Here is a 25,613-nt window from a genome sequence, read left to right as displayed (position 1 = left end):
CTATTTTTGTAGGTGAGGAAATAGGGGGAACATTTAACTTCATGTTCTAGATATTTAAAAGATTTTCTGGGCTTCCCTGGTGGCGCAGTGGTTGAGAGTCCGCCTGCTGATGCAGGGGACACGGGTTCGTGCCCCGGTCCGGGAAGATACCACGTGCCATGGAGCAGCTGGGCCCGTGAGCCATGGCCGCTGAGCCTGTGCATCCAGAGCCTGTGCTCCGCAACGGGAGAGGCCCGCGTACCACAAAAAAAAAATAAATAAATAAAAATAAAGATATAATAAAAGATTTTCTGTGGGTTTTAAAAAATTTCATTTGGAAATAATTTCAAATCTATAGAGAAGTTGTAAGATTAGTACAAAGAATACTCATACATTTTATCCAAATTCACCTATTGTTATTTTTTACCATTTTCTCTATCATTTGCACTCTAGTTGTGTGTACAGTATTTTTTTTTTAATTGGAGTATAATGCTTTAAAATATTGTGTTAGTTTCTGCTGTACAATGAAGTGAATAAGCTATATGTATACCTCCATCTCCTCCCTCTTGGACCTTCCTCCCACGCCCTGCCCATTCCACCCATCTGGGTCATCACAGAGCACCGAGCTGAACTCCCTGTGCTATATACAGCAGGTTCCCACTAGCTATCTATTTTATACATGGTAGTATATATATGTCAATCCTAATCTCCCAATTCGTCCCACCCTCCCCTTCCCCCCTCCCATGTCCACATGTCCGTTCTCTACATCTGCGTCTCTATTCCTTCCCTGGATATAGGTTCATCTGTACCATTTTTCTGGCTTCCACATATATGAGTTAATATACGATATTTGTTTTTCTCTTTTGACTTACTTCACTCCACAGTATTTTTTTTAAAACCATTTGAGAGTAAGTTGCATGCATGAACGACCTTTCCCCCAGGTACTTCACTGTGCGGTTCCTAAGAATAACTTTATTTTTTTATAAAACCACAGTACAGTTAGCAGTTCCAGTAAAATTTAACATCGTCACAATACTTTTTATTTAATCTACATCAATTTTGTTAATTGGGCCAATAATGTCCTTTATAGCATTTTTTCCCCCTCTCTGGTACACCATCCAGTCTAGGATTAGGTATATTTATTTGTCATGTCACTTTAGTCTCATTTAACCTGGAACATTTCCTCAACATTTCTTTGTCTTTTATGACATTAATATTTTTGAATAGTCTTTAAAAAAATTCTTTTTATTGAAAGAAAGATTCTTTAAATTCTATAGTGCTTTACAATTTTCAGAAGCTTCACACATGATTTTATATAATCCCATAGTAACCCTTTTTTCCTCCCTACTCCTAAGTTGCCCCTTCCCCACTTCCGTCACCCCACTGGTAACTAACCACTGGCTTGTTCTCTATATCTGTGAGTCTGCTTTTTTGTTTTATTCACTAGTTTGTTGTATTTTTTTTAGATTCCACATATCAGTGATATCATACAGTATTTGTCTTTCTCTATCTGGATTAGGTCACTTAGCATAATGCCCTCCAAGTCCATCCACGTTGCTGCAAATGGCAAGATTTTCTTTCTTTTTTTTTGGCTGAGTAGTATTCCATTGTATATATATCACATCTTCTTTACCCATTCATCTGTTGGCAGACACTTAGGTTGCTTCCATACTTTGGCAATTGTAAGTTATGCTGCTATGAACATTGGGGTGCATGTATCTTTTCAAATTAGTGTTTTTGCTTCTTTCAGTATGTACACAGGAGTAGAATTGCTGGGTCATAAGGTAGCTCTATTTTTAGTTTTTTGAGAAACCTCCTTACCTTTTTCCACAGTGGCTGCACCAATTTATATTCCCACCAACAGTGTATGAGGGTTCCCTTTTCTTGCCAGCGTTTGTTATTTGTGAGTCTTTTTTTTTTTTTAATAAAGTATTTCTCATTTTATGTTTGTCTGTTTCCTCATGATTAGATCCAGTTTATGCATTCTTGGACAGAATACTACATAAATAATTTTGTATTCTTTTCAGGATATCATATCTAGGGACACAGAATGTCCATTTGTCCCTCAATGATGATGTTAATTTTGATCACTCAGTCTAAATGTCTGATGTCTCCACTATATAGTTGCTTTTATTTCCTTTTCAGCAGATAAGTGGGGAGATATTTTAAGATCATGCAAACATTTTTCTTTCCTGTCGATAATTTCTCTCCTAGATTTAACATCCATTGATGATTCCTGCTTGAATGATTCTATACTACAGTGGTGGCAAAGTGATGATTTTCTAACCCCACTACTCATTCTGTATTTGTTAGCACTCAGCATTTTACTGTAATCAGTGGACCTTCTTTTTCTCCTTTTTATATACTTCTCTTTTCATTATTGGTATTAACTCATGGGTTCTTATATTTTCAGTTATCATTCTTTACTATTGTACTGTTTTGGTGCTTGAATTGTCCCAGATTGTCCCATAGGAGCCTCTTCAGTTGGCTCTTATCTATGCCCCTGTCATTTTTTGTGAGCACCTCCTTACTTTCTAGGATAACAGGATATTCCAAGCTTATTGTTTACCTATCCTGTCTTAACCTTAGAATCAGCTGTTGCTCTAGAAAGCCCTGGTTCCTCTTAGTGGGGAATGGTATTTGAGACCAAGGTATGGGCACTAAGTGTACTCATTACTACTGGGATGTCTTTGCTTCTGGGCCCTTTAAGTAGACAGAACTAGGACATACATGTATGTATTAACACATATACAGACCCCCTAGCTCATATGTGTACTAAAGTTTCTCAGTCTTTGCACAGTTGACGTTTTGCGCCGAATAATTCTTTGCTGTGGGGGCTGTCCTGTACGCTCTTGGTTGTTTAGCAACACCCCTAGCTTCTACCCACTAGGTGCCACAACCAAAAATATCTCCAGATGTTGCCACTGTCCTCTAGGAGGGCTGTCATACTTCCAAAATAGTTTTACTATTTTACATACTACTACAAAAAACAAATCTCCTGGAAAGGGTCCAGAGTTTGTATGCAGTTATCCCCCCATCCATCCTGCCCAAGACTGAGAGTATATAATCAAATACTGTGTTTGTAAGTTACGTGGATTTGTTTTGTACTGTTTTTTCTTCACTCTTCATGTAGTTATATCATTCATTTGAAATACAGTTGGGTTCATGTGTTCTAGTGTTTCAGTTTCTGTGTTTTGCATCACATCCCCTTCCCATCTTCTCTAGTTGCGGCGAGCTGCGGTACACGGACTTAATTGCGATGGCTTCTCGTTGCAGAGCACGGGCTCTAGGTGTGCAGGCTTAGTAGTTGTGGCATGCGGGCTTCAGTAGTTGTGGCTCGCGGGCTCTAGAGCACAGGCTCAGTAGTTGTGGCACACAGGCTTAGTTGCTCCGCGGCATGTGGGATCTTCCTAGACCAGGGCTTGGACCCGTGTGCCCTGTGTTGGCAGGTGGATTCTTAACCACTGCACCACCAGGGAAGCCTGCAAATGTACTTTTATAAGCCTACAAATGTACTTTTATATTAATGAAGGCATGTCTGGTTTTTAATCATTCTTGTTTCTAAGTCACTTCAGATCCTTTTCTTCTAGATACCTGTGTGAGCTGACTGCAAGTCATGCTTATTACCCTCATAATCAGGATGAATATTTAAACATGGCCAAGAATAGAGCTTATATATATGTGTGTGTGTGTGTGTGTATATATATATATATAAATTTATTTATTTTTGGCTGCGTTGGGTCTTTGTTGCTGCACACGGGCTTTCTCTAGTTGCCGCGAGCGGGGGCTACTCTTTGTTTCAGTGCGCGGGCTTCTCATTGTGATGGCTTCTCTTGTTGTGGTAGGCCCGCGGGCTTCAGTAGTTGTGGCTCACAGGCTCTAGAGCGCAGGCTCAGTAGTTGTGGCGCATGGGCTTAGTTGCTCCGCGGCATGTGGGATCTTCCCGGACCAGGGCTCGAACCCATGTCCCCTGCATTGGCAGGTGAATTCTTAACCACTGCGCCACCGGGGAAGGCCCAAGAATAGAGCTTGTAATTTGGCTAAAAATCAGTTGAGAAGGGGAGAACCTAATTTCAGGTGGCCAAGTTTTTATAGAATTTGAGATAAGAATTGACTTAAAAGGGCTCATCAAGCAAAAAAAAATTGTCTTACAGATCTAAATGTAATTTTGGGAAGTAGATTTAGTGTCTTCCAATTTTTAGTAAGGAAATAAAATGAAGGGATTTGCTTTTTCTCCTGTTTTTGAAAATGATGTGCACATATATTTACTATGATAGCAAGAAACAAATGTTTATGTACCTCTTACAAGTAAGATATTTTTTGGCACCTCTGTTAGCCTTTGTAACATTTTAGCATTTCTGAAGGTTGGATAGCAGGCTATAAAATTCTTTGAGGTGTTTTTGGAAAAGAAATGAAATTAATTTTAACAAACTTGAAACAGGTAATTTGTGATTCAGCTCAGCAAATGTGTATTGCCTGCCTTCTGTGTTCTTACTACTCTAGGGCATATAAACATGAATAATAACATGAAAACATTTTTGTGGTTATGACAAACATCTTTATTTTATAGATAAATCGAGGATGGGAGAAATTAAAATTATCCAATTTTGTGACACTAATAGAGGCAGTTTTCTGACTTTAAGTTCACTATTCATTAAACAAAATTCCATTACCAAAATTAATATATGTCAAAAGTAAACATAACCCCCTACTTTCTCAGTCCCACTTTCCAGAAGTGTCCACCATCACCTCTGTATATTATAATTTTTTCACATATTTTCATGTTTTTACAAAAATTACATGAACATCTGTTTTTCCTTAAGAGTTATAAGATAGAATTATACTTTACAACCTGTTTTTAATACTTTTTGTCACCCTTTCTTTGAGTTTGGAAATGGTACTATCTGTTGTTAGTTCATCTAATAGCTACTTATAGCAAAATAAACTTATACCTCTATTTTTTTTTTTTTTTTTCTGCGGTATGTGGGCCTCCCACTGTTGTGGCCTCTCCCTCCGCGGGGCACAGGCTCCGGATGCGCAGGCTCAGCGGCCATGGCTCACGGGCCCAGCCCCTCCACGGCACGTGGGATCTTCCCGGACCGGGGCACGAACCCGCGTCCCCTGCATCAGCAGGCGGACTCTCAACCACTGCGCCACCAGGGAAGCCCTCTATTGTTTTTTTTAATCAAATTTTACACATTGATTTCCCCCTATGAAAGATGAAGGAAGTCTGTTACTTTTATGTTGTCCTGGTTGATAATATTTGTACTGTTTGATTTGATGTTCACCCCTAGTTCCTTTGTGCCACAACTTTACCATTCTTGTATTTTTTAACAGCTGTAATGAAGTATAATTGATATACAAGTAACTGTACCTATTTAATGTGTACAATTTGATGAGTTTGGACCATTCGTGTATTCTTTTTTTTTTTTTTTGCGTGGTACGCGGGCCTCTCACTGTTGTGGCCTCTCCCATTGCGGAGCACAGGCTCCGGACGCGCAGGCTCAGCGGCGGCCATGGCTCATGGGCCTAGCTGCTCCGCGGCATGTGGGATCTTCCCGGACTAGGGCATGAACCCATGTTCCCTGCATCGGCAGGCAGACTCTCAACCACTGTGCCACCAGGGAAGCCCCTGTATTCTTATTTTGATTCCTCTATTGTTGGGTAGATTTTGTCATTATGTACCTTTTTGAAGATGGACTCATAAGTAGACCTCTGTGGGTCTTTGCATGCTAGAGACTAATTTTTTCTTGCTCCCAAAATGAATGACAAATGAAAAGTGAACAATTTTTAGATTACACATTTTTCCCAATCAGAGTTGTAAATATTAAGGAAAAAAAATTGCCATGCATTAGACTGCAAAGAAAATCTCAAATTCCAAAAAAGCAGAAATCACGTAGGGCTCATTTGCTGACCATAATGCAATAAAAATATAAACTAATAGCAAAAGGAGAGAAAAGAGAAATCTATTCATGTGAACATTTAAAAATATACTTCTAAATAACTGTGGAATAAAGAGAGAAAACTAAAACTTAGGAAGTGAAGAAATCAGTAATAGTGAGGGTACTCACCTCAGGGATATAGCCTACATAGCATACAGAAAACTAGATGGTCTTTACTCTTAAGAAAAAAGAAAACAAAGATGAGAAATGAACATTCAATTCAAGAAAAAAGGAAAATAAGGTTAAAGGAAGCAGAGGGAAGGAATTAATAAGAGCAGAAATTAATGAAATAGAAAATATAACTTGGTAACTTGTTTGGTAAAATTAAAAACTAGCTTTAAAAATAGACAAAACTGGGGCTTCCCTGGTGGCACAGTGGTTAAGAATCCACCTGCCAATGCAGGGGACACGGGTTCGAGCCCTGGTCCAGAAAGTATCCCACATGCTGCGGAGCAACTAAGCCCGTGCGCCACAACTACTGAACCTGCACTCTAGAGCCTGCGAGCCACAACTACTGAAGCCCACATGCCTAGAGCCCGTGCTCTGCAACAAGAGAAGCCACCGCAATGAGAAGCCTGCGCGCCGCAACGAAGAGTAGCTCCCACTCACCACAACTAAAGAATGCCTGCGCGCGGCAACAAAGACCCAACGCAGCCAAAAATTAATAAAAATAATTGATAGTAGGGGAAATTGCAGTGGGGCTGGGAGAATATGGGAATGCTGCACTACCTACTCAATTTGTTTCTGTAAATCTAAAACTGTTCTAAAAAATAAAGTCTAAAAAAAGGATGTTACAGAGTATGTAAATATGAAAAGGTTTTTTAAAAAATAGACAAAACTGAAAGAAAAAAGACACAAATGAACAATATAGTAATGAAAAAGGCAGCATAAAATGAACTCGGGATTTTCAAAATTATGAGAATGTTCTATCCTATTAGATTTGAAAATCTAAATGACCTGAGTGATTTTCTAGGAAAATATATATGATAAAATTTGTTCAGGAAGAGGTGGAAAACTTGAATAATTGACTGTAGAGGAAATGGTAAAAATAGTTACAGATATCAAGTCCAGACGATTTTCAAGCCTAGACTTTCTGTCAAGTCTTTAAGGACCAGTAACTTCCCAGATTATGTTGTCTATTCCAGAACATAGAAAAAGGTGGAAAACTTAGGAGCTCATTTTGTAAGGGTAGATAGAATAACCCTGATAGCGACACCAGGCAAAAGGAAAATAACAGCAAACATTACACACTAATTTTTTACGTGAACTCAGATATAAAGATACTAAATAATATAACAACTGAATCCAGTAGCATATGAGAAAAGTTAATCATGGCCAAGTATGATTTATCCCAGGAATGCAAAGATTTTTCAATATTTAGAAACCTGTTAGTGTAATTACTATATTAATAAATAGGAGAAAAGTGATCAATCCAGGAAATACAGAAATAGTATTTTTAATAATCCTGATTGTTAGAAGTTTCTGAGAAAATAAGGAATAGGATATTTTCTTAACATGATTAAGGCTTGTTGCCAGAAATTTACAGCAAACATTAGAAATATCAAGTGCATTTCCATTAAAGTCTAGAAGAAGTTCAGAATTCCTGCGTTCCTGCTACCATTTAAACTTTATTTGAGATTCTAGGCAATGCAGTGAGGCAACAAAAAGAATTAGATAAAACTACAGGAAAGGAAGAGACCAAATATATTTGTAGGTGATAGCATCTACGTAGGAAATCCAACAGAATCAACTATAGAATGATTGGGTTTAGTATGGTGGCCATAAACAAGATGGCATTCAAAAATAAATTGTTTTTGTTATCAGGTAATATAGTAGAAAAGATTACTTTGCCCTGTTTCTAGTGAAAAATGTGAATAATGGGAAGGCGTCAGAACTTTCATATTATTAATAAAATTAAATAGAATCCCAATCAAAATCCAAACAGAATTTTTCATGAACTTGACCAGCTTGATTTGAAACGTCATCTGGAAGAGAAAAATGGTTATGAAAAAATTATAAAGGATTAATGAGAAAGCAACTAATTGTACCAGATATCCAAACATTAATACAAAGGTGGTAAGTAAAATATTTGTGGACTAGGCAAATAGGTTAAGGGGACAGATGAAGTTCAGAGACAGGCCCATTTATCCATAGAAATTAAGCGTATGGTAAAAGTGCCTTTTCACATCAATAGAGAAAAGATGTACTGTTCAGCAAATAGTGTTAGTACAGCACATTGTTAAGATAAACTTGAATTCAGATGAAGTAAAAGCCCAAATGTTGTTAAACACATAAAAATTACAGTGTAGAGGACTTACCTGGTGGCACAGTGGTCAAGAATCCGCCTGCCAGTGCAGGGGACAGGGGTTCAAACCCTGGTCTGGGAAGATCCCACATGCCGTGGAACAACTGGGCCCGTGTGCCACAGCTGCTAAGCCTGTGCCCTAGAGCCTGTGAGCCACAGCTACCGAGCCCGTGTGCTGCAACTACTGAAGTCCGTGTGCCTAGAGCCCATGCTCTGCAACAAGAGAAGCCACTGCAATGAGAAGTCCGTGCACCGCAACGAAGAGTAGTCCCAGCTTGCTGCAACTAGAGAAAGTCTGCGCACAGCAACGAAGACACAACGCAGCCATAAATAAATAAATAAATAAATAATTGTGGTATAGAAATGGTAGAAGAAAATACAGCCTTTTGGTAGGAAAAGACTTCCTAACGATACCAAATGTGGAAAACAAAAGAAGTGGTAAATCTGACTATATCGAATTAGAAAATTTTTATAAGAAGAAAGACCTAAAACAAAATTAAAATACAAGCGACCTGCTGTGGAAAATATCTGCAATACATATAACAACGGAATGGCATCTAGAGTATATAAAGAAGTCCTAAAAATTGATTAAAAAATTATCACAAACTACCAGTAGAAAAAAGAAAAAATATTACTAAGGCCATTCACAAACAAAACAAATTTTAAAATTGGCCAGTAAACATGTGACATAGTATTTAACATCTGTAAACAAAACAAGATACAGTTTGTTCTTTAAACAATTGTCCAAAATGAAAATGATGATAACCTTGGCTAGCAAGGGTGAAGGGAAATGGCTTCTCTCAGGTACCGGATGGATGTATACATTGTTATAATTTCTTTAAAGGTCAGTTTGACAGTATCTTTTAAAATATGTTCTTTGATTTAACAGTTTTCTTTATAAAGAGCTCTTTTTAGCACATATGCAAATATTTCTGTATGGATAGCTGTGTAAAATTATGTATGTTTATTGCATTGTTTTCAGTGGTAAGAAACTGGTAACAACCTAAAACGGTCTATCATTAGGGGTATGTTAAATATAGTACATCCATTCTATGGGATACTGTATATCGGCTTAAAAATGTGGTATATTTATGTGTATCTACACATAAAGAGGTGTAAAATCTATTGTTCAGTCAAATAATCTGGTTGTTAAATAAGATGGTATGATACGTTTCTGTTAAACACCCACACACACAACTATGCATTTCTTTTGTGCCTATATCTGTGTAGATGCACAGATAAAGGCCTGAAAGGATATACACTAAACTGTGAACAGTGGTTACCTCTGAAGAGAAGAATGAAATTGGATAAAGGTAGAACGAAGATTTCTGACAGTATTGTTTCAGTATTTTAGAAAGCAAATATATTTACTTTTTGTGTAAATAAAATAAAAATTTAATGGATTTTCTTTTAAACAAAAAAACTATAGATAATTAATATTCTCTGGCATTATAGGTTGCAATGGAGAAGCTTTAGGTCAGCCTGTTTCTCCTTGCTTTTCTGCCTAGGGTATCCATAGTATTTGTTCACTTATCTTCATGTTCACCAAGGTAGGTTTTGGATATTCTGTATTTTAAGAACATTTGCTCTTATTATATCAGTATTTGGTTATATCGTATTATGTCTTTTTGGATTCCTTTTGTTTTGATTTATTTTTAGTTTTATGTTACCTTAGATTTTTTTTGAAGGAATAGAGTGTTCATCTATAATTTTCTGCTGCTTCCAGGGGTTATTCTTCCTCTCTAAAGCATGCTTTTCTCTCTATTTTACTTGCTTTGCTACTTTTCCTCTTCTCCTCTTAAAAAAGTTTGCGCGGGTCCTTTGTGGCATTTTTTAGGGCAGTTCTGTTCGTGGGAAAAAGTGAGACAAAGCTGGCATAGCTTGAAATTGAGTGTGCTGTCTTAGTACACCTTTCTACCATATTACTACAGTCCTTTGCCCTTGGGGCGTTTTACCTCAGCTTTCCATAACCTTCCCAGGTGAGCTAATCTTCCTCAAGTGATCTCGAGGCTTTTTTGGATAATTTATTGTTTGTCTCTGTTAGCTAATTCTGGCTGGCTCGTGTAAAGCTAATTCTCTTTACCCTTCTCTTAAATTCTGCTTTACCTGTAGACAGCTTCACTGCCCTAAAAATCCCCTGTGCTTGCATCGTTCCCCCTTCCTCTCTCCAAAACCCCTGGCAACCACTGATCTTTTTACTGTCTCTGTAGTTTTGCCATTTCCAAAAGTTGAAATCACGTGGTATGAGGCTTTTCAGAATGACTTCTTTCACTTAGCAATGTGCATTTAAGGTTCCTTCATGTCTTTTTGTTACTGTAATATATTTTTAAGCTGTGTTTTGCTTTAAAAAACTAACCTCTTCAGTTAGTTGAGGTGTTCAGGTTTCTCTTCTGCATACATTTGAACATTGTATATATTTAATATCTATTAAAGAGTGGTTCTGTCCTGGCCTTTAAAAAAAAGTAAAGATCTGTACTTCCCTACACACTTAAAATTGTACATGGGAGTACACTACTACCTCTGTGAATTAGAATCTTCCTAATACTGGGTAGGAAAAGTAAAATACATGAATTGGGTGCTGGGACTGAAATGAGACTGTAACTAATTCATATCCTCTCAGTTTCAAATTTTTATTTTTAAAAGCTATGTATTTTCTTTGACTATAAAAATAAGTACATATTTAAACATAAACTTCTTAATATATTGCTTTCATCTGGCTTATGTTTTGAGGTTCTGCTGCTTTTTAAACTTTAAAAGGTTGATCATAATGAAACCTGTAACCATATTTCCTTGGGGTGAAAGAGTATGATGCCTTCTGAGTCTTCAAAGGAAGATTAAAATATTCTCAGTTTGTGTTATATTTAATCTTTTTATTCTTTGTAAGTTTTTAATTGAAATATTTCATTCAGTAGAATGCATCATATTCTCATCATTCCAGATAACAAATAATGACTTAACTATAATTTAGGAGTACTGGTATTTTCTCCTGTTGTTAATGTTAGACTTGTCAAAACAATAACCTGGTAAACAAAAACACATACTTCATTTGTGAAATTAAACCAAAATTATAAAATTGCTGAATGTTTCAAAAACTATATTTTGACATTTGTAGGGAAGAGTGAAATGTAGGCATCTCTAAAGATAGTAAAGATGTGGTCATCAATTTCAAAGTTGTTGATTTTTCTATAGAACTCATACAAAGCTTTTATTGTGTCATATGACATTTCATTTCACTGAAATTTTTTATTGTATTCTAGAGGATTGTATTAGAAGAGAAGTCATACTGTAAAAGAGAGGAAGGCAGTGCCACAAATACTATTAAGGAAGTTGAGAAAATTATATGCTGAGTGGCTCCTATTGTCTATGTGAGATTGAAGGTCACCTGAAAGGTGGGATGCAATTAGGTATTTGAGTGTGCGAAAAGGAGACCAGGGACAAGTGAATGATTCATCAGGCAGCCCTGGAATGACAACCACTTGACCCATACCAGTTCTAAAAATACAAATCCATTATTAGCTGTATTGTAGATCATTGACTATCTTGCTGTTCAGTGCAGAATTAAAATTATGCTCCGTCAGCAAATGGAACTTGTATTTAGCCAGGTAATTCTGAGGATGCCTGTTGTGACTATGACTTGATTTTAAGGGATCTTTACTTTTTACTTTTATGCTTTAGGGCTTGGCTCACTTATGATGCTCTTCCTTTATTTAGTTAATATCCCATCTAATCTTCCTATATGCTTCTGATAAGTAAGTCTTAAAAATATCACTTAAACTAAACTACCTTTTCTTGCCTTGCATGTCCTTCATAATCTGTTTTGTCCTGTCTTTCAGCCATTTTTCTCATATCTTAATCTCATTTCCATTTTTATATCTATTATTTAGATAGATCACTTTTGAGCAATTTTAAGTAAAAGTGATTATTAGCATGCTTTTCTTGTTCTCAACTTTAATGCAAATATTTCTAGTGCTTTACCATTAACTATAACATTTGTTGGTTGAAGGTTTAAGGGGTTTCTTTTTAAAATACATTTTTTAAAATATTTATTTATTTGTCTGGGCCAGGTCTTTAGTTGAGGCATGCAGGATCTTTAGTTGCAGCATGTGGACTCTTAGTTGCAGCAGGCAAGCGGGATCTAGTTCCCTGACCAGGGATCAAACCCGGGCCCCCTGCATTGGGAGCGTGGAGTCTTAACTGCTTGACCACCAGGGAAATCTCTAAAATATTAATAAGAGATGTCTTTTTTTTTTTTGAGTTTGAGCTTTTTTTTTTTTTTAACATCTTTATTGGAGTATAGTTGCTTTACAATGTTGTGTTAGTTTCTACTTTATAACAAAGTGAATCAGCTATACATATACATATATCCCCATATCTCCTCCCTCTTGCGTCTCCCTTCCACCCTCCCTATCCCACCCCTCTAGGTGGTCACAAAGCACCGAGCTGATCTCCCTGTGCTATGCAGCTACTTCCCAGTAGCTATCTATTTTACATTTGATAGTATATATAAGTCCATGCCACTCTCTCACTTCGTCCCAGCTTACCCTTCCCCCTCCCCGTGTCCTCAAGTGCATTCTCTACGTCTGTGTCATTATTCCTGTCCTGCCCCTAGGTTCTTCAGAACCTTTTTTTTTTTTAAGATTCCATACATATGTGTTAGCATACGGTATTTGTTTTTCTCTTTCTGACTTACTTCACTCTGTATGACAAACTCTAGGTCCATTCACCTCACTACAAATAACTCAATTTTGTTTCTTTTTATGGCTAATATTCCATTGTATATATGTGCCACATCTTCTTTATCCATTCATCTGTCGATGGACACTTAGGTTGCTTCCATGTCCTGGCTATTGTAAATAGAGCTGCAGTGAACATTGTGGTACATGACTCTTTTTGAATTATGGTTTTCTCAGGGTATATGCCCAGTAGGGGGATTGCTGGGTCATATGGTACTTCTATTTTTAGTTTTTTAAGGAACCTCCATACTGTTCTCCACAGTGGCTTTGTCAGTTTACATTCCCACCAGCAGTGCAAGAGGGTTCCCTTTTCTCCACCCACTCCGGCATTTATTGTTTGTAGATTTTTTGGTGATGGCCCTTCTGACTGGTGTGAGGTTTTTGTAGTTTTGCATTTCTCTAATGCAAAACTCATTGTAGTTTTGATTTGCATTTCTCTAATGATTAGTGATGTTGAGCATTCTTTCATGTGTTTGTTGGCAGTCTGTATATCTTCTTTGGAGAAATGTCTGTTTAGGTCTTCTGCCCATTTTTGGATTGGGTTGTTTGTTTTTTTTGATATGGAGATGCATGAGCTGCTTGTAAATTTTGGAGATTAATTAATCCTTTGTCAGTTGCATCATTTGCAAATATTTTCTCCCATTCTGAGGGTTGTCTTTTCATCTTGTTTATGGTTTCCTTTGCTGAGCAAAAGCTTTTAAGTTTCATTAGGTCCCATTTGTTTATTTTTGTTCTTATTTCCATTTCTCTAGGAGGTGGGTCAAAAAGGATCTTGCTGTGATTTATGTCATAGAGTGTTCTGCCTATGTTTTCCTCTAAGAGTTTGATAGTGTCTGGCCTTACATTTAGGTCTTTAATCCATTTTGAGTTTATTTTTGTGTATGGTGTTAGGCAGTGTTCTAATTTCATTTTTTCACATGTAGCTGCCCAGTTTTCCCAGCACCATTTGTAGAAGAGGCAGTATTTTCTCCATTGTATATTCTTGCCTCCTTTATCAAAGATAAGGTGACCATATGTGCGTGGGTTTATCTCTGGGCTTTCTATCCTGTTCCATTGATCTATATTTCTGTTTTTGTGCCAGTACCATACTGTTTTGATTACTGTAGCTTTGTAGTAGTGTCTGAAGTGCAGGAGCCTGATTCCTCCAGCTCTGTTTTTCTTTCTCAAGATTGCTTTGGCTATTCGGGGTCTTTTGTGTTTTCATACAAATTGTGAAATTTTTTTTTCTAGTTCTGTGATGCCATTGGTAGTTTGATAGGGATTGCATTGAATCTGTAGATTGCTTTGGGTAGTATAGTCATTTTTACAATGTTGATTCTTCCAATCCAAGAACATGGTATATCTCTCCATCTGTTTGTATCATCTTTAATTTCTTTCATCACTGTCTTATAGTTTTCTACATACAGGTCTTTTGTCTCCTTAGGTAGGTTTATTCCTAGGTATTTTATTCTTTTTGTTGAAGTGGTAAATGGGAGTGTTTCCTTAATTTCTCTTTCAGATTTGTCATCATTAGTGTATAGGAATGCAAGAGATTTCTGTGCATTAATTTTGTATCCTGTTACTTTACCAAATTCATTAGCTCTAGTTTAGAGCTAATAGATTAGCTCTAGTAGTTTTCTGGTAGCATCTTTAGGATTCTCTGTGTATAGTAATCATGTCATCTGTAAACAGTGACAGCTTTACTTCTTCTTTTCCAATTTGGATTCCTTTTATTTCTTTTTCTTCTCTGATTGCTGTGGCTAAAACTTCCAAAACTATGTTGAGTAATAGTGGTAAGAGTGAGCAACCTTGTCTTCTTCCTGATCTTAGTGGAAATGGTTTCAGTTTTTCACCATTGAGAATGATGTTTGCTGTGGGTTTGTCATATATGGCCTTTATTATGTTGAGGTAAGTTCTCTCTATGCCTACTTTCTGGAGGGTTTTTATCATAAATGGGTGTTGAATTTTGTCGAAAGAATAAGAAATATCTTTTTTAATGTTAATGAAGACCTTTCCTTTTTTTTTTTTTTTTGCTGTACTCGGGCCTTTCACTGCTGTGGCCTCTCCCGCTGCGGAGCACAGGCTCTGGACGCGCAGGCTCAGCGGCCATGGCTCACGGGCCCAGCCAGTCCGCGGCATGTGGGATCTTCTTGGACCGGGGCACAAACCTGTGTCCCCTGCATTGGCAGGCGGACTCTCAACCACTGTGCCACCAGGGAAGCCCGCAACTTCTTTTTAATGTCAGTCAGTAATACACATGTGTATCACTAATTTGAAACAACATAATTGGGAGGCTGACCCAGTTAGTGTGAAATGATGTCACAATCACACCTTCATTTACGTTATTGTAAGATTACTTTTTTTTTTTTTTTTGCGGTACGCGGGCCTCTCACTGTTGCAGCCTCTCCCGTTGCGGAGCACAGGCTCCGGACGCGCAGGCTCAGCGGCCATGGCTCATGGGCCCAGCCGCTCCACGGCATGTGGGATCTTCCCGGACCAGGGCACGAACCCGTGTCCCTTGCATCGGCAGGCTGACTCTCAACCACTGCGCCACCAGGGAAGCCCAGTAAGGTTACTTTTCTTAACAGATTAAAAGAGTAAAGAAGAAGACATAAACAAGGGGGAGGATCAAAACTGAACTGTTCAGTGGGGCCTTCTGCTTTGTTGTCGTTCCATTACTCAAAAAATTTCATCTAAATATGAGAATGAAAAGTAGTAATGCTTTTTTTGTGTGTTCATGTTTTTGGTTTTGCCTTTTTAAAAGAAATCCAACATGGTATACTTACATACCATTTTATTGCTGCTGTGGTATGGAGAGTGAGGGATGGATGTTACCTCAGACCCAGATCTCTGCTGAAGAGAAATGGTAACTGACAGGCTAGTATACCAGGAGCATATTCTTTTGCTTAATGATGAAGATAAAGGTCCACTCACCCTGGCTCACCCAAATTTTATTTTCCTTTACTTCATCACTGCCAGAATAAGGTCTCATTGTAACCTCTTGCTGTGCTTATACTTGTCCCAAGACTGGTAGTAGTTGAATCCTGGACTACCCTTTTGGGGTAAGTATCTTCAAGTGTGATGATGAAGGATGATCATTGTAACCCTTTGTCAGGGCCCATAAGGTTGGAGAGGTATAAGACCTGTGGCCAGGAACTCATCATATCAGTGCTCCCCTTTCCCCAGAGATTCAGTGGGTGGCTGTAGCATATTTAAGAAGTCATGTTACCTACCTGTCTAAGACTTGGTTAATATCCTATGGCAGCAGCTTATGGAATGACCTGCAGTAGTGTCTCTGCACTTGAAATGAACTTTATTCACATCTTCCCCAGTACTATTTAGTTCATCTTGGTGTTTGTCTAAAATGGCATAGCCTGGGGTGTTGTGAGGGTTGTCTTCTGGAACAGGGCACTAAAGATGATGATGTACTTCTGGGGGTGTGAACGTGTATGCTTGATCCTGCTGGGTCTTCTCATTATCTTAGTGGTGTGCCCTCCTAACCCTGCAGACATCCCACAGTCATTGGGCCACTGCAGACTTTTAGAACAGTGCACATTAACTCCATTGCTTTCCTCATTCTTGAATATGTGAGATCAGTGTATCTTTTCTGATGGGCCTGGTAAGAAAACATCTGTTTGTCAGCTACTGACTTAACCTTGTTTCTCCTCATATAAACAATAAAATTTAACTATTTATAGAATTCCTAGAACATTTTTATTCAACCTTAGAATGCTAGAGTACACAGTTTAGGGCTTCCCTGGTGGCGCAGTGGTTGAGAGTCCGCCTGCCGATGCAGAGGACACGGGTTCGTGCCCCGGTCCGGGAAGATCCCACATGCCGCAGTGTGGCTGGGCCCGTGAGCCATGGCCGCTGAGCCTGCGCGTCCGGAGCCTGTGCTCCGCAACGGGAGAGGCCACAACAGTGAGAGGCCCGCGCACCACAAAAAATAAATAAACAAAATAGAGTACACAGTTTGAAGAAATACTGTTATTGTCATTTTGGTTTCAAAAGGCCAAATTTTTTTTTCTCAGCTTCACCATTTATTAGCCAAAAATATCAGTTAAGCTCTGTGAGCCTCAGTTTCTTTGCCTGTGAAAAACAGCTTCCATCTCAGTCTCCTGTAACGCATGCTCTGTAATACCCTTTGCTTCAATTTATATTCGTAAGAGATGCAGGGGACCCTGAAGTATTCCGCCTTTATTGTTGGTGCTATTGTTGGTGCTATCCAATCTTTTTAGAGTTGTTTTTGTTTAACTAGCAGTTCATAGCATTTAGAAAAACTTTTGAAACTCTTATCTCCCTTTATAAGAGTGTGAGGGTGTGTATGGATTGGTACTGAGGCATATTATGTTATGACTGATACCACAGCTACAAAAATTATCCTAGGGATATAAGAACAATGAAGAGAGTGTAAGAAGTCAGCTAAGGGCTTCCCTGGTGGCGCAGTGGTTGAGAGTACGCCTGCCAATGCAGGGGACACGGGTTCGTGTCCCGGTTTGGGAAGATCCCACATGCCGCGGAGCGGCTGGGCCCGTGAGCCATGGCTGCTGAGCCTGCGCGTCCGGAGCCTGTGCTCCGCAGCGGGAGAGGCCACAACAGTGAGAGGCCTGCGTACCGCAAAAAAAAAAAAAAAAAAGAAGTCAGCTAAAATGCTTAGAATATAATCCTTGCATTTTAATAAACTTGAAATAGTTTAGAAAAACAAACACAATCTCATTTGTTACTATAATAATTTCAAAGGACAGCAGTAGAATATATCCAATGTGGTACTATTCCATATGTAAGCCTAAACTCTGTCTAACCAATTCTGTTTGTTCATACATAAAAGTCCTTCATCTCAGTTCATTCTTTTGATTTTAACCATTTTCTCTGATTCTGCATGGGGTTACTGGTTTTGGTTCTACTCAGAATGTTGCACTTCTGCATGAATTTTTCTTTGATTCTAGTGATAGTTGTTTTTCTTCATCTCCTAAGGCTTAGTAGATTTATTTAACTCGTGTACGAAGTTTCTTTGAGAGATTATTATAAACTTGTGCTTTGATGTCCACTTGTTTCCAAGGGGATAAATCTTCCATCCTAATAAAACTGATGAAAATCAACTCTAGGTCAACAATTGAAATTAGTAGCAAACTCTAGAAGCACCTTTTAGGCTGTTAGAACCAAGAGATTCTTCAGTCTTATTTATTCTTACTTTAAGTGATGGTGGTACACCTTGCCTGAGTTAGAGGTTCCACATTCTCTGGATCAGATAGTTAGCTTAGATATTGAGTGATGAGGTAACAGGGGCAGTAGTGCCAAGGTTATCTGGCCATGGGAACCTGACTTAAGTTTTTTGACTCTGTCAACACCACTCACCTGACATTGTGGTTAGAAGTGTGACTAAGAGGTCTAAATTATATTTGATGTGGAAATAAAATTGACTAGACTCTTCTGGGACTGGGTTGTAGACTTTGTACATCATCAGTATGTTGTACTACCCCTAATGGTATCATACTCGCTTAAACTTCAGTTTTAATTTATTTGCCATATTTTTGTATATATCCCTTGCCCTTTGGTAGTTCAGTATTATGATATTTTAATGCTATGTAATAGCTCTTTTTCTAAACTCTTAACAAGTAATACTGTTAACATTTAACCTTCATTAGATAGAAGGAGAATGCATCCCTGATATTCTCAAATCTCACTGCTCCTCCCCAACTCCAGTATTTTAGAGTGCTCATTTGAACCCTTACTGTGGAGTGGAATACTGAGGCTACTTTAAGTTCTGGAACTGCACTTGCTAAAGTCAGCAGGGACCTCTTGGTAGCCAGATTGTTTGGACACTTTTTAGACTCTACTTGACCTCTCTCAAATCTTTGTCATTGTTAGCCATTTCCATTGTTTTGAAACTCCCTTCTACATTGACTTGCTGACATCTCTTAATTCTCATACTAGGCTTCTTCACTCCCTAATGGCTTCTTAATTATTGGTATCTGTCAAGGTTCCATCATTTACTTTCTAGTCTCCTTTTTTCTTCCCATTATACTTCGTCCAAAGTGTCTTTCACCATTTACATGGTTTGAATCACTACTACCTGTTTAGTAATTTTCCTAAATCCTTTCCTTACGTCAGATCAATCTTTTAAGCTTCTGACCTGTATATTCATTTACCTCCTGTATCATATATCTTTACTTAAATATCTTATAGCTACTTCAAGTCAAAAGGTTTAAAACTGAACTAATTATATTCTTGCCCCACCCTTTTTTCCTTCCTCCTCTTCTCCTGTTTCCTGTCCAAGTAAGTGTTATTACCATCTACCAGAAACTTGTAAATCAACTATTTTCTCCCATCTCCCAGATCTAGTCAGTTACCAAAACAAAAGCTTAGTGGTTAAAAGTATGAGTCATTCTTGGTTTCAAGAATTTGTGTGTAGGCTGGTCAGAATTCCCATCATTAAAAGCTCTGCAAATAACAAATGCTGGAGAGAGTGTGGTGAAAAGGGAACCCTCCTACACTGTTGGTGGGAATGTAAGATGGTGCAGCCACTATGGAAAACAGTATGGAGGTTCCTTAAAAAACTAAAAATAGAATTACCATATGATCCAGCAATCCTACTCTTGGGCATATACCTGGACAAAACTATAATTCAAAAAGATACATGCACCCCTGTGTTCATAGCGGCACTATTCACAAAAGCCAAAACATGGAAACAACCTAAATGTCCATCAACAGATGAATGGATAAAGAAGATGTACATATATACAATGGAATACTACTCAGCCATAAAAAAGAACGAAATAATGCCATTTGCAGCAACATGGATGCAACTAGAGATTATCAAACTAAGTGAAATAAGTCAGAAAGAGAAAGACAAATACCATATGACATCACTTATATGTGGAATCTAAAATATGGCACAAATGAACCTATCTACAAAACAGAAACACACTCACAGACATAGAGATCAAGCTTGTAGTTGCCACGGCGGGGGGCGGGGGGTGTGAGGGAGAAGGATGGATTGGGAGTCTGGGGTTGGTAGATGCAAACTATTATGTTTAGAACGGATAAACAGGACTTCCCTGGTGGCTCAGTGGTTAAGAATCAGCCTGCCAGTGCAGGGGACATGGATTCGAGCCCTGGTCTGGGAAGATCCCACATGCTGCGGAGCAACTAAGCCCGTGTGCCACAGCTACTAAGCCTGCGCTCTAGAGCCTGCGAGCCACAACTACTGAGCCTGTGTGCCACAACTACTGAAGCCCGCACGCCTAGAGGCTGTGCTCCGCAACAAGAGAAGCCACCGCAGTGAGAAGCACGTGCGCCGCAGTGAAGAGTAGCCCCCACTTGCTGCAGCAGCGAAAACCCAACACAGCCAGAAAATAAATAAAGAAATTTAAAAAAAATAGAATGGAGGGCTTCCCTGGTGGCGCAGTGGTTGAGAGTCTGCCTGCCGATGCAGGGGACGTGGGTTCGTGCCCCGGTCCGGGAAAATCCCACATGTGGAGCGGCTGGGCCCGTGAGCCATGGCCGCTGAGCCTGCGCGGCCGGAGCCTGTGCTCTGCAACGGGAGAGGCCACAACAGTGAGAGGCCCGCGTACCGCAAAAAAAAAAAAATAGAATGGATAAACAACAAGGACTGGAACTATATCCAGTCTCCTGGGATAAACCATAATGGAAAAGGATATTTAAAAAAAGAATATATATATATATATATATGTGTGTGTGTGTGTATGTATATATATGTGTGTGTGTGTGTGTATGTGTATAACTGAGTCACTTTGTACGGCAGACATTGGCACAGCATTGTAAACCAGCTCTACTTCAATAAAAAAATTTTGAGTGTCAGGCTTTTTTAATTGCAGTATAGATCCACTTTTAAAACACTTATGAAGAAATACAATATATGGAAGTATATGAAAATGGAACAATTCTAGTTAAAGGAGGAAGGTTTTGCATTCCACCTACTTAGCCGGTTTCTTCCCCACCTACCTAATGAATGTTGATTGGAATTATTATCCTAAATTATTTCACTTCATCTTAGTTTTGTGACTTTGGATAAATCAGTCTGTCAGTTATATAGTATAGGGGTAATATACTTTTCTACAGGATGGTTTTAGGATCAAAAGAGACAGTGAATATTGTTTTTTAAATTAGATTTAACATTTTATAAAAAGTATAAATGTAACATACAACTCTTTTGAGGTGCTGTTTTATGCACATTTGGAATTACCTATATCTTTCTAATTAATCACATTTACCACACAGCATCTTTTTAAAAATATAGATGTTGGGTTAGGCCACATAGAATTTGGAAATATTGCAGAATCTTAAAAATTTAACGTCTACACTTTCATAAAAGCTATATAAGCAGAATCAAAGGGCATCAACTGTTTGTTTTAAGTCAGTAAATGCTAACCCAAATGTTTGAAAAGTAAAGGTGGTAAAGGGATGACATTGGCAACTGCTGGTAGGAGTATAAACTGGTTACAACTCTCGGAAGCAGTTTGACAACAGCTATCAAAATGTCCTAAAAAATGTATATCTTTTTTGTCTTAGTCTGTTCTTAGACTGCTCTAACAAAATATCATAAACTGGGTGGCTTATAAACAACAAAGATTATTTCTCACAGTTTAGAGGCTAGGAAGTCCAAGACCAAGGAACTGGCAGATTCGGTGTCTGGTGAGGGCTCACTTCCTGGTTCCTAGTCTCTCCATAAGGACATTAACGCCATTTGTGACCTCCTCACATAGGCCCCACTTCCAAATACCATCACTTGGGGGATTAGGCCCCTCCACTAGTTATTGTACTTTAAAAACAAATAAATTTATTTATCTATCTATTTATTTGGTTTTGGCTCCATTAGGTCTTGGTTACTGTGCGCGGGCTTTCTCTAATTGCGATGAGCGGGGGCTATTCTTCATTGCGGTGCACGGGCTTCTCATTGAAGTGGCTTCTCTTGTTGTGGAGCATGGGCTGTAGGTGCGCGTGCTTCAGTAGTTGTGGCACATGGCTTCAGTAGTTGTGGCTCACGGGCTCTAGAGCACAGACTCAGGAGTTGTGGCACACAGGCTTAGTTGCTCCGTGGCACATGAGATCTTCCTGGACCAGTGCTTGAACCCGTCTCCCCTGCATTGGCAAGTGGATTCTTAACCACTGCGCCACTAGGGAAGTCCCTAGTTATTGTACTTTAATCTTTGGTATGCTAATAATTACCTGGAATATGAAGTGTTTGCTCGAATTCCATATTATCTTTCTCCATTGTTTGTTCTTAACATGCCGTTGAATTAAAACTTAGTCCCACCAATTCTACAGTACTGCTAGAGTGTTTTATTTCCTAAAGCATTAGGTGGGCAGTAGCATTGACATTTATACAAGGATAGTCCTAGCAGCATTGTTTGTAGTAGTAAAAGCCTATGTCTCTCTGTAATGGAATACAATATTTTTTTTGAAGAGGCAGATTTACATCTGATAAAGAATGATTGCGGAGATTAAATGAGTTTATGTGACATTGTGTGTAAGACATTATCTGTAGTGTACTGCAGTTTGTTTTAAAAACACATATTAATTATCTCTAGAAGACTATGCAAAGATATGTAGTTATAGGTAGATTATCACTGAAAGAATACACAAAACACTGGTAAAGTGGTTGCCTCTGGGATGGAATATTGGAGGTCAGTGGTGGAAACCACACTTTATTGTATACTTATATATTTAAAGTTTGTTTAACCTTGTGTATGTATAAACTTTTAAATTATTTAAATTAATTTGAAATGTTTTAAAGGCAATACTAAGGAAACAACTATTTCTATCACAGTGGGACTTAGGCTGAAAAAAATTGAGAGACACTGGAATAGGTTGCCTCAGGAGACAGGTAGCTGATTTTTGCCTTCAAAGAATATAAGGAGAGCATGAAATTCATTTGCTAATTCAGCTTCTCTAACCTTTGAGTTCTTTCTAATTCTAAATTAATTTCTCATTCTATAATAATATACTAAGTTTGTAGCTTATACCTTTTTTTTACCCACTCTCATGGTTTAAAGTTGTCTCTAAAATTAAAATACTAATTGTAATTTTATCAGAACAATTCTCCCTACAAAACTAAATTTCATTACTGTCACAAAGTGATAACTAATTATATAAGCCACATCTTGATCTTACAGCTTGTGAGGCAAGCAACACATTAGAAACATAACTAAAAGCTCAAGAACAGTGTTATAATCTTAAGGATGTACTATGACAGGATTAGCTGTTTTAGAGGCTTTGGGGGGGGGGTTCCTTTTCTTGTGAAATACTTGTATGATTTGGAAGGTAATACTCTTAAAAGAGTGTCTTAAGATTTATGAGTTTTTAAATAAAATATTCTTTCTTCAAAATAGAAATGAGAGTTTATTAGGAGTCATTTGAATTTGTTTTCTTTCAGAAATCGAGCTATAGCAGATTATCTTCGTTCAAATGGCTATGAAGAAGCATATTCAGTTTTTAAAAAGGAAGCTGAATTAGATATGGTATGTTTGACTTTTTACAGTTACTCATAGTATATATGAGTGGACTTTACTTAGGTATCCCTAGTTAACAGTCACCTGAGTTATTCACAGAGCTTGTCATTTGTTATTGTGGTTTACTTGACACTAAACCTAGTATTCACCCTCCCCCCCCCCCTTTTTGGTATAATCAGATGTTTTTATTTATTTATTTTTATAATCAGGATATTTTTCGTAACGTTTGAACCTAGAGCTTGAATGGTTTGTATGGCTTGAACTATTGTACTTTTGCCTTTTTTTTTTAATGTTCTCATTTTTTTTCTCTAGAATGAAGAATTAGATAAGAAATATGCTGGTCTTTTGGAAAAAAAATGGACATCTGTTATTAGATTACAAAAGAAGGTAACTAAGTCTTTTTTCTTTTAAGTTAGTTGTATTCAAAGTATTATATAAACTGAAAATATCAACATAACATAAATTATTCTTTTACATTAATTAATAATTATATTTAACCTTGAAAAGGCAAATAAAAATACATTTCTATGCATTATTATTTCTATGCATTATGACCTATACAGATCATTGCTGGTAAATGGTAATTTATGCAACCAGGGCTACTGGCTGAGTTGAATCTAACACAACCCTGACTTCAAGGAATTGGTACTGAAGAACCCATTTATGCACTTAGATGGGAAGAACACATGGAGCCAATATGATGCTGGGGAAAGAGCACTAAAGTGTGCTCTTAGACAAGTCATTTTCATCTCTGACCTTTTATTTTTATCTATAAAGTGAAGGCAATAGGTAATATTCTGGTCCTAAAATTTATACTTTTAGTAGGCAAAATTAGAATAATACTGTTATGAGTTAATCCATAAAAAACCCTTAGAAAAGTGCCTAGCCACACAGATGCTCAGTAATGTTAGCTTTTAATATGAATATTCTGATTAGCATGTACAATGTAAACTAGAAAGGATCAAGATAGGTTCCCTACTCTTCCTCTAATTTGTATCCTGGCACCTTCCAAATTTTTTTTGAGTTAAGGAGGTAAGACACAATTGTATTGCATTTTTCTCAATTTTTAGTTTTGTCACACTAAGATTTTAGTGATATATTTAATATAGATCATTTTCAATTAAATCTGACAAATGCTTTGTAAATTACTGAAATTTTATTCTGCGTATATGAATGCAAAATAAAGGCAGGTTTTTAAAAATATACTATTTTTATCAGAATTTTTCTGTACATAACTATGTGTTCCTCTTAAGGTTATGGAATTAGAATCAAAGCTAAATGAAGCAAAAGAAGAATTTACGTCGGGTGGACCTCTTGGTCAAAAAAGAGACCCAAAAGAATGGATTCCCCGTCCACCAGAAAAATATGCATTGAGTGGTCATAGGAGTCCAGTCACTCGAGTCATTTTCCATCCTGTGTTCAGTGTTATGGTCTCTGCTTCAGAGGATGCTACAATTAAGGTAGTGATTTCAAAATTGGAAGACATACAATAGGATAATTGTTAGAAGCAACTTTAATGTTAAATTGAGTGAAAGAAATGAAAAGATCCTGAAATGAGGACCTATGCAGAGGAACAGGAGGGCCTCTTTGAAACTGTGTGATTGATTCTAAACCTTAAAAGACAGAATAAAATTTCATTGTAGCTCCTGAGAGACAAGCTGCCAAATAAGTTCACTGATGACTTTGAGAAAATTGGGTGTCACTAATGTAACATTGGACAAATATAGGTCACCCAGTGCTCGAATAACTTTTGTTCTTGAATTAAAGTATAAGTATGTGCCTTACTTATTAGCAGAGGTGATAGATGAAAATACAGGATTACAGAACTAGTAATTGGCGGGGGTGACTATCTTCCACAAAAAAAATCAATAGAGGATTTATTTAAATTGCACTCTCCTTGATGGTTTTGATTCCAAACTAAACAGTAATTCTCTCTAGGGGTATGGAAATGTAGCAGCTTTCCATTTTATAAGTTATTTATTTCTGTCATTTTTTAAAATTTTCATGATAAGCATATACATTTTAATATTTTTAATCAGGAAAAAAGTTGTTTTTATAATTTCCTTTGATTCAGACACACAATACAGTGATAGTTGTATAAACCACGTACAGAAAGATAAGTAAAATGTAGTTTTAAAAATTTAAGTAGGTTTCTCTATCTAAAGCTTATTTCAGATTAAGTTCTAGATTTTTCTTTTTTTTT

At 37.6% G+C, this 25,613-nt stretch overlaps 1 protein-coding gene across 2 annotated transcripts in view; it reads left to right on the top strand.

Annotated features, from left to right (window-relative positions):
• PAFAH1B1 (platelet activating factor acetylhydrolase 1b regulatory subunit 1) overlaps positions 1-25,613 on the top strand; it is a 73,263-nt gene that overhangs the window by 31,060 nt on the left and 16,590 nt on the right. For both annotated transcript variants that reach the window (XM_067714576.1, XM_067714577.1), the window contains exons 3-5: positions 23,335-23,419; positions 23,723-23,797; positions 24,664-24,870. In XM_067714576.1, coding sequence (XP_067570677.1) covers positions 23,335-23,419; positions 23,723-23,797; positions 24,664-24,870 — 367 coding nt within the window. The remainder of the gene's footprint in view (positions 1-23,334; positions 23,420-23,722; positions 23,798-24,663; positions 24,871-25,613) is intronic.

The sequence above is a fragment of the Pseudorca crassidens genome, chromosome 19, assembly GCF_039906515.1.
Source record: "Pseudorca crassidens isolate mPseCra1 chromosome 19, mPseCra1.hap1, whole genome shotgun sequence".
In the NCBI taxonomy this organism is placed as follows: Eukaryota; Metazoa; Chordata; class Mammalia; order Artiodactyla; family Delphinidae; genus Pseudorca; species Pseudorca crassidens.
This window is presented reverse-complemented; position numbering and strand designations above follow the sequence as displayed.